General features: G+C 35.9%; 1 protein-coding gene across 1 annotated transcript; it reads right to left on the reverse strand.

Moving 5' to 3' along the window:
• Positions 1 to 402: 402 nt before the first annotated feature.
• On the reverse strand, positions 403 to 4025 carry LOC136205912 (uncharacterized). The gene is made up of 5 exons (XM_065996762.1): positions 3697 to 4025; positions 2576 to 2742; positions 2063 to 2132; positions 878 to 947; positions 403 to 785 (listed from the first exon to the last, which is right to left on the reverse strand). Exons 1-5 carry the CDS (start codon positions 3893 to 3895, stop codon positions 665 to 667), a joined length of 627 nt encoding a protein of 208 aa, XP_065852834.1. The 5' UTR covers positions 3896 to 4025; the 3' UTR covers positions 403 to 664.
• Between the last annotated feature and the right edge of the window lie 10481 nt (positions 4026 to 14506).

The following is a 14506-nucleotide window of genomic DNA, read 5'->3' on the forward strand; positions in this document are numbered from 1 at the left end:
TAGATTAAGCCTTTTATCTTTTTCTCAATTTTCATTTTTTTTTCTATTTTCCACATTCCCACTTTTCACATTTTCTCTCGTTTTTTCTATCATGTTTTTTTGGTTTTTTTCGGGGTTATCGGTTTCTTGGTTTGTTTATCATGTTTTTTTTTTCCATTTTTAAAAAAGTTATAAGTTAGGTAAATCAACCTATTTATAACCCAACTCATTAATGGATCAACCTAAATGGTCCCTAATTACGAGTTAAACAAATTGTTAAATGAATCATGACCCATTTTGACACTTCTATCTAAAAGTAATCAAGAAATTGATCATAAATGGGTTACAACAAGATGTTAGTAATTAAGAAAACTTTTAAATGTTAAACAATAACTAACAAATTGATTTTTAGAAATAAAAGACTATCCCTATGATTGCATAGGCAAACAAGATTACAAATTGCATTATATAATCATGTAATTTCAAATTATTTTTGGATCATACTACAGATTACAGTCTCATACAAAAAAAAGGAGCCTTTGCCCTTAAATCTGGGCTCCCAATTTATAGAAGTGGTGTAAGGAGAATTTTATATATAATTCATGACTAGTTAGCATATGAAGCTTTGGTTCTACTTCATCTAGCTAGTTCCTTCTTACAGCCATCCATAATGGATACAGTATTATCACTTCGGTCGCCTCCGGTATGGGTATAAAATGTCATCCAGACTATCTTTTATATAACTCCCTACTTTTCGCATGTTTCTCGCCACCCCTGACGCAACCAGGCTAGCATTCCGAGTATACCTGCAGTTTTGCATTAACTGGTTATTTTCTACATGGTCGGTCATTCGTGCATCAGTGAGCGTATTGACCTATGATTGCAAGTAGTATCTCACCTGATTAGGAAGTCATCTCCTGCAGATTGGGCTGGTTTCTGTTTTCGAGGTAGTGGAAATTCCTGACCATCTACAATTGCCGAAAATTTAATGGCAGGAGAAAATTAGATAAGTTAGCTTACAGAAAAGATGGACACTATTGTGCCAATTGTTTTGGCCCCCAAAGAAAAGCAAGGATCATTTTAAAATGAAATGGAATTCACAAGCTGGAAAAGAATCATCTGTCTCTGATACTCCATAAGGCTTTAATTGCATGGCAATGTTTAAAGCAGTACAAAAGATTATTCACTTGCTCTAGGACATGCATATCAATCTGTTCATCATCTCAAAAATTTAAACTTTCTTGCACAGAAGCTAAATACCAAATAAGCCTCTTTACTTTATTCTGAATGATGAATTTAGCACGTATAAAAAGACTATATGAAGTTTATTTTCATTTTCTTAAGCATACACCAAACAGCCATCATCCAGTTTTAACTTAAGTTTAAACAGGTCCTAAGACGAGAAATTTAAAAGATAGTCCCGCTCCTGCCCTTTCACAAATCAGTGTCATTGGTTTATTCATTCTTCGCGTATACTAGTAAAGAGAGGAACAGATTTAACTATAGAGAAAGATTTTCTCTAATGAGAGAAAATCCAGTTGATAATCTGCATCCATGTATTTCCAGAATGATGGATTGGATACTCAGAAGAAAGGCCAATGGTGATTCACATATTATAATTAAATCGAAAATTGCACAATAACAATTAACAGGAAGGAAAAACCTTCATTGTGAGATCTGTCCTAAAAGGAGTTTGCTGTTCCTCCTGAACAACACCCAGGCTGCTTGCATTACACATAATAAAGAAATGGAAGCACATAATCCATGCATATACAAATTGATGCACATATATTGATAAGCATATGAACATGCAGATATACTATTGTTTTAAATGAGATGAAGTGTCTCAAGATAGCATCAGATCCAGCATGAAGAACAGAAGGTGTTAAGGTACTTTGTGGATGATTTCTCTAGACAAATAGGATTTTGATTTATTAATCTTTGTAGGCCATTTTCCCATTTCTATTTGAAAGAATCTCAAGAATGCTTTGACTATTACTATGTTTAACATTATCACAGAGAAAATAACAGATGTCCCAATCAATTACATTTAAAAATCAAGCCTAACGAACTTTTTACATACCTTCTCTACTATGAACATGAGCTGGAGCAGATGCAGTCTCAGTATTATGAACTCTTCTATCCACTAAAAGCTGCAGAAACTCATATCAGTAAGATAGGTATTTTCTTTTTCAGGGATAGCAAGAAGAAGATAATGTTAGACATTGCGTCCATTCCGGATAGCTAACTTGTCATTTAAGCAGAAAAGATATAAGAATGTAAGTTTCAACCAGATGACTTCTTGGCATTCCTTACAATCCCCTAAATCATAACATGACCTATTGGAATAGTATGTCCAATCCAAGTAGATGACTTCTTGCTAATGCAATTAACCAAAGTGAAGCACAGGCATTCCTAATAATAACTGAAATAACAACAAATAAAATGAAATGTAAAACTAAAGGTTATAAACAGATCTCTCTGTTTAAACTAATGAATCAAGCAACCACAAGATAGAAGCAAACTCAAGGCCACAATTCAAATCATTTTTACTGAAATATGTGCATAAATACAAAGAGGAAAGAGAGAAAACGACCTCAAGGCCTACACAGACTGGCAGTTGTGTTTTTTCCACTTGCTTATCAGTAGAATGATCTTTACCGACATACACAGAGTACCCAGCACAACCATAGTAAAAATCTACAAGACGTCGCCCATCTTTAGAAGCTTCAGCCTCAGATTGTCCAACAATGTAATTTGGAACTGGTCATTAAACTTACGTATCAGAAGATATTTCATCACAATCTTACATTTATAAAGAGTTTGAAAAAACCTAACTATTAAAGCCCAACAAGTAACAAACATTCCAAAATATGAGATTATATTCTAGCACATGTAGCAGTTATTTGCACAAAACCACCACACTGCACATCCTGTACAAACATATAATAACAACATTGTTTCATCCATATATGATATACCTCTAGACTTACTGTGCCTGATAATTCAATCAGCCTGCTTTCACAGTTTCTGTTTCTGAGCATGTAATCAAAATGATATACTGTACATTGTTCTACTTCCAAAATACATGAGGCGCAATAAACAGTATGAGGAGAATTTAAAGGTAGGCATCTAGCAAACATCTATAAAGACAACTTACAACTCATTTAATACGAGTATAGTTTGACTTAGACATTGTGCGATGTGTCACAAAAGGGATTAGAAAAGCCATCAACCTCTTTATTATATACACCGCATGCTTCACTAGATTAAATACAAAACATCAAAAGAAAAGGATTCCTGACTACTATGTTGCAGGGTGACAAGCAGGAAACCACAAGGCACCAACAAGGGACCAGGCCAAATCGACCCACAGACATTTCTTTCAAGGAGAACAACGTAGCTAATGATCAAGTAAAAGTAAAGGTTTTGTCATCGAAAACACATAGTCCATAAGAAATTATCAAGAGTTCCACATCCTATGAAATTGATAAAACCAAGACGATAGGCTTAAACTATGACAAGAAATCAAGTCGGAGGCTCGCAATTATATATCAAACGAACCATAAAGTACTTTCTTAAGCAATCATATGAGAATCTACCAACATATAACTAATTATTCATCGAATTAGGAACACAAATTAATAATCGTGATGGATGATTTCATTTCACTTCTGGAAGAAAAATTTCAAGAAAATGGAGAGGAAAAAACAAAACCGTTTTGAAGGGTACGGGGGATGCCGATGCAGCGAGGATTTTTGCCGGTGGATTTGAGAACGGAAGAATAATAAAGGTATCCTTTGCAAGATTTTCCCTTAAAATCTCCGCCGGTAACGCTTCCGCGTTTTGATTCAGTTTGATTTTCGATTTGATTAACTATCTCGTCTCCACCTCCGCTTCCTTTACTCCTATCCATGCTCGCTCCTTTTTCTCTCTGTATCTCTCTCTTTTCTCTTCCTTTTGCAATTTTGTTCCTCGTACCAGGAGGACTGAATCCCGCGACACGCGAGCATAAAATGATGTCGTTTTGCCGACTTTAGATTTAACACAAATGGTCCCTAAACTACTTCACCCAAAACTTTAACGGCATATATATATATATATATAAAACTTTTAACGGCATACCTTTAAAACTTCCAAATGAATCAAATTTTTCTTTTTTGACACAAAAGATGATTTATAAATAAAAAATTAGAACATTACATAGAAACGGAGGATGCTCATTGAGCCAGACTCCGTGATCGGACATGGAACCTACTGCTCTGGCTAACATATGTGTCGCAGTGTTTGTTGACCTTTTGCTATAAAAATTTTACATTCATTAAGGACGAGACCCCAAGTAAAAAGGTTAGGGGAGTCGCTTGATAAAAACCGTGGACCAGTGGTTGGGAGTCTGTTTCTATCCAAATATCCACCTAGCCATTATCCTTGATCCAACGCAGTACCTCTCGGCAAGATAAGGACTCTGCAATAAGGGTATCTTGGCTGCACTGTAGTATGTCGTTACATCAGGCCACAAAAGCACATGAATCATCACGGGCTACCCATCCAAATTCGACCAGAGGCCTATCGGCAAATAGAGCAGCATCAAAATTATTTTTTATCTTACCAGCCGGCGGGGGCTGCCAACGCGAGGACTGAACAGGGCATGCCGACACCAATTTTTGACACAGAAGTCAGGCCTGCTTCCATCGAGACTTCAAGGCGGTCGCAGTGTTAAACAGTATCGGAGCAGGAGTCTGTATTTTATTCCATATCCAGTTATTCCGGTCTTGCCACACCGACCAATACAACATCGCAACTTCTTCCATCTTGCTACAGTCTTTAGTTTGACACACCTTTTCCTAAAATTGCTGAAAGTTCAAAACAGTAGCACTAATATCCCCAGTTTTGGAATAGTTCCACACCGCACGAGCTTTGTTACATCGGATAAGGGCATGAAGAATATCTTCATTGAACGAATTACACCATGGGCGTCTGGGTTCTACTGGAACTCGTTGAAGATAGAGCTCCCACGACGTGGGCAAGCAGTTCGCATAAGCTTTCCGCATCAGATTGCGCACCTTCGGCGGGATAGCAAGGTTCCTAATTGAACTCCAAGCTTCGTTTGGTACAGTAGCAGATGCAGAAGGTGGATACCTGCTCTGTCGATAGCCTCTCTTCAAGCTATAAGTCCCCGATTTTTCAAAGTTCCAATACCAGTCATCAGAAACTTCATGACTAGAAATAGGGACTTCCCAGATCAGAGCACAATCTCGCTAGTTGAATAGATCAGTTATGACTTCCTCATCCCAATTCCCTGAGTCAGTACTACGAAGACCAACTACCACTATATTTGTCATATCTCCCACCATCTCACTTTCAATAAACGGATTAACTATCGGGAGCCACGGGTCACCCCATACCTTTATGCTTAATCTATTCCCAATAGCTCGTCGAGTGCCTTGAGCCACCAAATCCCGGGCCGCGAGGATACTACGCCACACAAAGCTCGGGTTATCCTTAAGTGAAGCTTCGAGAAAAAAAGTACTCGGATAATAGCGAGCTTTAAACACTTTAGCCACAAGTGATTAAGGATTTGTTAACAACCGCCAACCCTGTTTAGTAAGTAGGGCCAAGTTGAAATGATGCAACTTCCTAAAACCCATACCTCTGAACTTCTTCAAACTACATAGGCAGTCCCAAGAGCGCCAACGAATTCCTTTCCTACCGTTTCCATCGCTTCCCCACCATAATGAGTTCATCATTCTTTCCAGTTCTGAGCATGTCGATTGAGGAAGAAGGAACAGACTCATAGCATAAGCCGGGAAAGATTGCAGTACATACTTAATCAAAACTTCTTTCCTTGCTCGAGATAGAAATCATACCTTCCATCCTCTAAATCGTTTTGTTACTGCTTGATAGGACGTTTTATCCTTATCTTTTGGGATAGTTTACGGTTTATTCTTGAGCTAAATTATTAAGTTTAGTGTTTAGTTTTATGCATATTTCAATATCAATGAGAAATAAATAAATTATGTACTTTTAGTTAATTTTAATCATTTTGAATCTCATTTTGTTATAAATAAAGTAAATAAATAAATCAAGTAATCTCGGGTCCATAGTTGTGCTTTGCAGGATTCGAGAAACACACACGAGATGCAAAAGACGATGAAAACAAGTCAATTTTCCCACATCCACGCGGAGCTTGGACCAGGTCAAGGCTGCGGCAGCAGCTCCATCTTTGGCGATGATGTAATTCTTTTCAGCGACGAAATGTTGATTTTCAGAGACAAAATAATGACTTTTAGCGACGACGAATCAGCTTTCTAGACCAAAGAAAAAAGGACACCCAATTCAAAGGAAAATACAAGCAAAGGGGACAAGCTATGCAAGGGAGAAAATAGACAAATAATGAAGCATCATATGCTTCATTATTTCGTGTGGAGCCCATATTCTACATCAAATTCAAAGTCTTCTTACCACTTTTATACACATTCAAATTCTTCTTACTTAATGTAATTACAATTATGACCTGAGCTTGATTTTTTGTATAAATATGAGTGCTTGCCACTCAATTAGATATTCAATTTCCATGTAATAAAGTTCCTTACACCTTGAGAGCTTGTGTAATTCTTCCGTTACTTCGTCGAAGTTACCTTCCACCCGCTTTCCCCAAGCTCGAGAGTTCCACCTCTAAGTCCGAAGCGACGGTCTTAAGTCCGGTTAGCTAGTTCTAAGGGCTGATTCTTCTTCCCTTTTTATTTGTTAATTAGTTTGTACTCTTCTTATGTGCTAGACTTGGTTGTATTCCGCATTTACGCTTTCCATAGTAATAATATATGATTTACGGTTTTCAGTTTCACTATACTTGTTAATGTTTATTTCTTGCTTTGATTCTCATAATTGATTATTGTGTAGGTTGATTACGAACTCCAAAATCCATTAAGATTCATATAGGTGTTGCCTTACCGGAGTTGACAACCCAGAAACTGTAGGAATTGACAAGCCACGGAACTTACGGGCCCTATTTTCTGAACCTAAGAATTAGAGTCGCCTTAAGAGGTAACTTCGATCTAAGTATGTCATAGGGTTGGTCAATTTATACATAATCGTCTTTGCACGAGTAAATTATTACTCGTATATATCTTGAAATGTTGTTTATCGTTTGTTGAAACTTAGCGTCATCTGTATCACTCCATAAGGGCTTGAAGTACATGAAAATTATCTCACCCATAGTTTAGGAGTAGTTTATAGTTGTTACCCAAACCAAACTAAAGTATTCACCACCTAGATAACGTATAGAACCGAGTAGTTTAATACTTGTGGGTATAAATCTCGTGGATTCGATACCTGGACTTAACCAGATTTATTACTTAATATGACGGGGTACACTTGTCCCTTAATTGTGAGTAAATTGTATTAGAAATAAGATTATAATATGAAACAAATTAAAAATAGATTTAGAACTTATCTGAGATTAAATTGATGAACAAATTTGAGTAGAGATTAATTGAATGAGAAAATTCATGCTGAAATTAACCAAAAGAGCAAACTTGTGCTCATAACGTGTTATGAAATAAGAAAGATAATATGCAATGGAATAAGAACAATAGAGAGAAAGTAATTGTATGCTTGTACTTCATTTTTTTTTTGTATCACACGAAAATAAACCTATACTTATAGGTTTATGAACATATAGGTTGCTTTTTTAAAAAGAAGTTCAGATTTATGGATAAATAGTAGGAATAACCTTACTTAGAGTATCCTTAAGCCACATAGGAATTAAAGAAGAATAAAAAGGATTAGCATTGGAAAGAGCTTGTCGTGCAACACAATGGGCAATTTCATTTGCTAATCGAGATGCAAACGTCACTCGAAGAATGTAAAATTAATAGAGTCTACCACCAGTTTTTCATTTGATTCAAATAGCATATGATGTAAATGAATGGAAATAGTCCAAAGGACACTATTCCTTAGATCCACGACTTCTACCATTTTAGAATTATATATCCCTTCCGACACTGAGCTATAAACCCACAAGCACCGACCCTTGTAATCCTGAACCATTGTCCATACGCTGCATTTACCATCCGATTGGAACACCCCTGCATCGACATTACACTTAAGTTCGTCAAACTCTAGAGGCATCCATGTTATCAGACTCCATTTTATAGATGCAACATCACGTACATATACTACAGATCGTGTTGTACGTTGAGCAGACTCCCACTCGCTATAGAAGGACTAGCATGCCTTGAATGCATCAGCAGGTCTAGTGATCTTCCCATCCTAGAGTGCATTATTTCTTTGTCCCCAAATCAACCACAACATAGTGGTAGTTTTACAAGCCACCTCCGAGACCTAGTTGCAGTAGAATTGAAAAAACCAATCTTTGATCCTCCACCAATCTCCACCTAAGGCCTCCATCCCCACCACTAGACAACACTTTCGAGCGAACTTGCATTCAGCAAACAAGTGCCATCCATGTTCTACTTCACTTTCACATAATATACAATTCAGTGGCACATCAATGTGTTTATCAAATAAAGTATACCAAGTAGGATTGCAATTATTCCCAACATCCACAGGAATAGTAATACCTTTGGTGGGAGCTTTAGGTCCCAAATTTTTAGCCATTCACTGCCATGTCATCACCCTTCTTCCCGTTTGACACACATGATAGCTTGATTTGGATGAATAACATCCATTTTTGGTGAATGCCATATTAGACGATCATCAAGAGCAGTTATAGGAACAACCATATTACTAATCATCTCAGCTTCGACATTAGAGAAATATGAGCAAAGCTTTACTCGATCTCATATTCTGGTATATGGAATAAATAAATCAGAGACCTTTGTTGGAATTTAGTGTCCTAAATACATTTGGATATTAAAATTAATGAATAAATTGTTTATTTGGTCATTTGTTTAATCAGATATATAGCATTAATGTGTAACTATATATAAAGGCACAAATCTTCCGAAAAGGAAGTAATCCTAATTTTATTCAAGTGGTTATAAAGTGTTCATACAAGCATGAAGTGAGACTATACTTTATAATAGACTGATAGACTTAAAGTAAACCCAAGTCAAGTAATATGTTATAGGGATTGGCATACTGCTGTTGAGACTTGCATGTAACAGTGTTTTCTGTCGAGACAGAAAGCTGATCTCACAAGCTTTAGATATTATGATATCTAAACAGTTACATGGATCTGATGAAGGAGTTCATTAGGATTGGGACCCGACTTGAGATAACAGAATGGAGTGATTTATCTAATGTGTCAACTGTTCATCTCATCGGTATTAGTAGGTATAACTAATCCTCAGACTCAAACATTCATTAATTAGTAATTCTGGATTGCAGAGTTTGATACTTTGATTCTGTGCGAGCACGATCCAATAGGTGAGAGCCTAGGGTGTGTGAGAGCAGGGTTGGGTATCACGCGAAGTAATTACAGAATGGTTAATGTCAGATTGAGCATTCGTCACTCCCGATAAATGGGAGATATATCCAAAGGGCCGCTTGTGGTGAATTGACTGAAATCCTTGCAAGGTGATACAGTTAAGAGTAGAAATAAACATTTCACTTAACTTATCTTTCAAAGTGAATTCAACCTGTACAAGTAAAACCGGACTCTTCGTTATATGTAACCTTGACACATTTCATGGTTATAAGGAATTGACCGACAGGATATAGTTGATGAAGGATCGTATTATACTGTACCTAATACAGAAAGGTTAATGTCAGTTATCAACCTGACTTCTTAATTGCTCTGGAGGAATATCATAGGTTCTGCTAGTAACAGCTCTCGATGGTATTCCGTTATATATATGTTGGAATTAATCGTAATGAATAATTTCAAATGATATATACGGCTAGTGGCAATAAAGAACCTAATGGGTCGCATATGCGACTTGGAATCGGAGGACGAAAATATAATTAGTGGGACATACACATATGGGCCGAAATTTGTATTAATTTAGGGATAAATTAATTTGATTAATAATTATAATTTGATTATGGTTATCAATTAAATTAAAAGATTATTTGATAATATTAATTAGAAGTTTTTTATGTGATTGAAACTCTAATTAATTATCCCTAACATTAATTAATTATTAATTTGATTAATAATAATTATCTAGATATAATTAGTTACTATTTAGATAATAGTAAAGTGTTTATTTAATTATCTAATTAGGAATCTTATTCCGAATAAGATTCCAATTATTTAATTACCTAACACAACTGGGATTAGGGTTAAGAAAAGTCTATAAATAGACTCCCTAACCCCTAAAATTCGACCAAAAAACACAAAAGGGAGAGAAGGAATCGTTCCGTCTTTCGTCTCGGCTAATTTACTTTATTTCTTACTCCCTCTTTGATCTCGTATCGATTTCTGTTAGAGGCAATCATTGCGATTGCTATTCATTGAAGTTTGATCACTGATTATCTTTTGGTTTTGTGTTGAATCAAACATTCGTGGTTCACGAGTTGATAATAACAAGTTGTGGGCACTTCGTTTGCAACGGTAGATAGTTCATCAGTAAAGGTATTACTATCTATCCCTCTTTATATGAAATAACAATTAACAGATCTTGGAAAAATGAAATAGATAAAATAGATAAAATTTTATTATTCCGCTATGCCTAGGCTTGTCTATTTTCCTACATTGGTATCAGAGCCTATGTTAATCTGTTATTTCATATATGTAAATAAAAGAGTTTTTCAATCAGATTGAATAGATTTATTGTTAGGTTAAATTAATTAATCGATTAGTTCAATTAACCTAACGATAAATAAGTTTTGATTACTTGTTAATTAAAACTGATTATGCATAGTTCCTGATTATTTCGGTTGATAATCGGTTTTAAACAAAATCTAAAAGTTTTATAGTTAGATAATTAAAACGTTTTGTTTTATTAAATCTAAAAGATAAAAATGTTTTAATATTCTGAAAATTGTTTTGAAACTGTTTTAGAACAATTATATATATTTATATTTAAAAAAATATATATTGATAGCAGTTCGGGGTCGCTGCCGCGAGACGGCAACCCCAAACCGCTATTTGCGGCTGGTTGCTGCCTTGCGGCGGACGCCGCTGCCTTTACGGCAGCAGCGTCTGTCCGCTAGCTGCTGCCCTACGGTAGCAGCTATGCCAAAGGGTCGGGCCGATTAAATCGGCCCGGCCCGATTGTTGGTACCGGGTTTTTAAATTGTTTTAAAATAACCCGTTATATATATATATATATATATATATATGTGTATGTGTGTGTGTTTCAGAATATAATAATTTGTTTTGATTATCAAAATCAATTTATTTAAAAGTTTGTTTTACCTAAATATTTGATATAAGTAATTCAAAGCATTAAATGAATTATTCGAATTAATTAGGATATGCATAATTGAAATTGGATGAAAATTAATTTAAGTTGTCAATTTGATTAACTTAAATATTACATAAATAGTCTGTGTAATCAACCAATTAAATTAAATTTAATTGAGTCTATGCATGTTTGGCATTATGGACATATTAGGCCCTCTTTAATAGTTATTTAGTCTTTTGGTATTTAAATAGGACCTGCGTGTCCTGCCTTCTCTTACTCTCTATTGTATTTCTCTTCTCATCCAAATCCCTTCAAGTAAATTGAAGTTTTCTTTGAAATTGAATATTGTTGTAATTCAAGGCGCCAAGGAGAAGACGGAGGACCCAAAGAGAAATATGTAATAGTTAGTATTTCCCTAGGGTGACCCTTTATTCCGTTTCTGGCTCAACGGAATAAACTTAGAGATATGTCCATAATTGTCAATGTTGAATGTATGAATGTCTGATGTATGCTAAAGCAAATCAAGACTAGGTTAGATTATGAGACTTAAATAAATCCCTCACTAATCAAAAGTTAAGTAAATAAGCAAGTTATTAAAATCGGTTGTCCCTCCCTAATATTATAATTCAGCCGACAGTACTGGGGGCCTTTGGATTGTTGAGTAAACTCAAGCTCGGGGTCTTATGGTAACACCTGAATTATCGAAAAAATATTTTTCACGAATATGGGGTAATGCTTAAATTAGGGTAGAATAATTGGATGAGTAAACTCATGTTGTTCTAACCTAATGGGAAATATGGTTGGGATTGATAAACGACACATATCAGTTACTAATGTGGTTAGTAACCCAACAACCTAGAAATCACATGTTTTGATGTGATTGATTACATGAATCTACCTAATGAATGAAACTAGCTTGTTGAGTAAACTCAAGGTGAAATTTCAGGAGTTAGGATTCTAGCTCACTAAAGGAATTGTGAATATCCTTCGAATTAATATAGAGGGTTATTAATTTGGTAAAATAGTGGGAGCAATTTAAAAAACATAAAAGTCCAACGTATTTAAATTGTAAGTGAATTAAACAAATGAATAACATCTGTCACCTTTTCTCACTCTCAGGTTATTAATTTTTCGTACTCTAAAACCAATCATGTCAAAAACCGATCTAAGAAATATCCTTACCGATAACAAGTTGAATGGTTCAAACTTCACCGACTGGTTTCGTAACCTCAAAATTGTTTTGAAGTTCGAAAAGATAGGGTATGTACTCGATACATCGATACCCGCTCTTCCGGCTGATGATGCACCCATTGAAGAGATTGATGCCTATCAGAAGCATAAATCTGATGATGAACATGCTGGGTGCATCATACTTGCATCGATGACACCTGATCTGCAAAGGCAACATGAGGAAATGGATGCCTATTCTATTGTCATGCACTTAAAAGAGCTGTTCGGGAAACAGACTCGATGTGAACGTTTTGAGATATCAAAACTGCTGTTTCGCTGCAAGATGCAAGAGGGCACATCTGTTATGACACATTGTGTCAAGATGATTGGCTATATCACCAAACTTTCTAGTATTGGCTTCGCGATGGATCATGAGCTAAGTGTCGACTTACTTCTTACATCCCTCCCAGAAAGTTATTCACAGTTCACCATGAACTACCAAATGAATGACTTAAAGACCTCTCTTGAAGAGCTCGCCAATATGCTCAAGACAGTTGAGACAAATGTGAAGAAAGATAAAGTGGTACCCGCTCTTGTGATTGAGGGATCAAAGAAGAGGAAGGGGAATTTTCCCAATCCAAAATATCCCAAGAAGAACAAGGGATGCAAGCCGGGCCAAGCCAAAGGAAAGCAAGTAAAGAAGCCCAAAGGGGAATGCCACTTTTGTGGTAAAGATGGGCATTGGAGGAGAAATTGTAAGGAGTACCTAGCTTCTCTCAAGAAGGGAAAGGACGGTGCTTCAACTTCTGGTATGTTCTATATTGAAATTAACTCAATTTCACAGTCTGAATCTTGGGTATTAGATACCGGATGTGGATCTCATATTTGTATGAATATGCAGGAGCTAAAGCAGACTAGAGAATTAAAGAAAAGAGACATAAACTTGCGAGTAGGAAATGGAGCAAGAGTTGTCGCCCTTGCAATTGGGGATTATGTTTTGAGTTTGCCCTCTGGCTTGTAATAGAATTAAGGAACTGTTTGTATGTTCCAGAGATGTCTCGTGACATTATTTCTATTAGCTGTCTAATTGATGATGGCTTTCATGTTTCAATTAAGAACAATGGTTGTGAATTTTATAGAAATAGTATTTTCTATTTTTCAGGAATGTCATTGAATGGGATTTATGTTTTGAATGATAAAGTTTCTACTTTCACAATTGATACCAAAAGACTTAGATTAGATAACTCAACTTACTTGTGGCATTGTCGTTTAGGCCATATAAACCAGAGACGCATGCTTAAGCTACATCAAGATGGGCTTATAGACTCAATTGATTGTGAATCGATGGGAATGTGTGAGTCATGTTTAAAAGGAAAAATGATAAAGACACCCTTTAGCAATAAAGGTCAGCGTGTATCAGACACTCTAGGATTAATACATTCAGATGTATGTGGTCTTATGTCAGTCCAAGCAAGAGGAGGATTTAGATACTTCATTAGTTTCATAGATGATCATACTAGATATGGTTATATCTATTTTATGAAACACAAGTCAGAAGCTTTTGAGAAATTCAAATGCTTTAAGAATGAAGTTGAGAATCAAACAGGAAAGACTATCAAAATACTTCGATCTGATCGAGGTGGAGAATATCTTTCTGAAGAATTTATGAGTTATCTAAATGAATGTGGAATATGCTCACAATGGACACCTCCTTATACACCACAACACAATGGTGTATCAGAAAGGAGAAATCGCACCTTACTAGATATGGTACGATCCATGATGAGCACCACTGCTCTTCCAAAATCATTCTAGGGCTATGTCTTAGAAACTGCCCTATTTACCTTAAACCGAGTTCCAACCAAATCCGCCAGTTCCAAACCATTCGAACTGTTCGTTGGTAGAAAACCCATCTTCTCTTTCATAAGAATATAGGGATGTTCAGCATACGTCAAACGTATTGTGTCAGATAAATTAGATCCCAAATCTGACAAGTGTTTCTTCATTGGATACCCAAAGGAAACTATGAGATATTACTTTTA

The sequence above is a fragment of the Euphorbia lathyris genome, chromosome 1, assembly GCF_963576675.1.
Source record: "Euphorbia lathyris chromosome 1, ddEupLath1.1, whole genome shotgun sequence".
NCBI classification, from domain to species: Eukaryota; Viridiplantae; Streptophyta; class Magnoliopsida; order Malpighiales; family Euphorbiaceae; genus Euphorbia; species Euphorbia lathyris.

Coding starts and splice junctions, on each gene's coding strand:
- LOC136205912 (XM_065996762.1), bottom strand. CDS start 3,895: ATGGATAGGAGTAAAGGAAGCGGAGGTGGAGACGAGATAGTTAATCAA. Junction 2,743..3,696: donor CCCCCGTACCCTTCAAAACG/GTTTTGTTTTTT, acceptor TTTAATGACCAG/TTCCAAATTACATTGTTGGA. Junction 786..877: donor GGAGATGACTTCCTAATCAG/GTGAGATACTAC, acceptor GCAAAACTGCAG/GTATACTCGGAATGCTAGCC.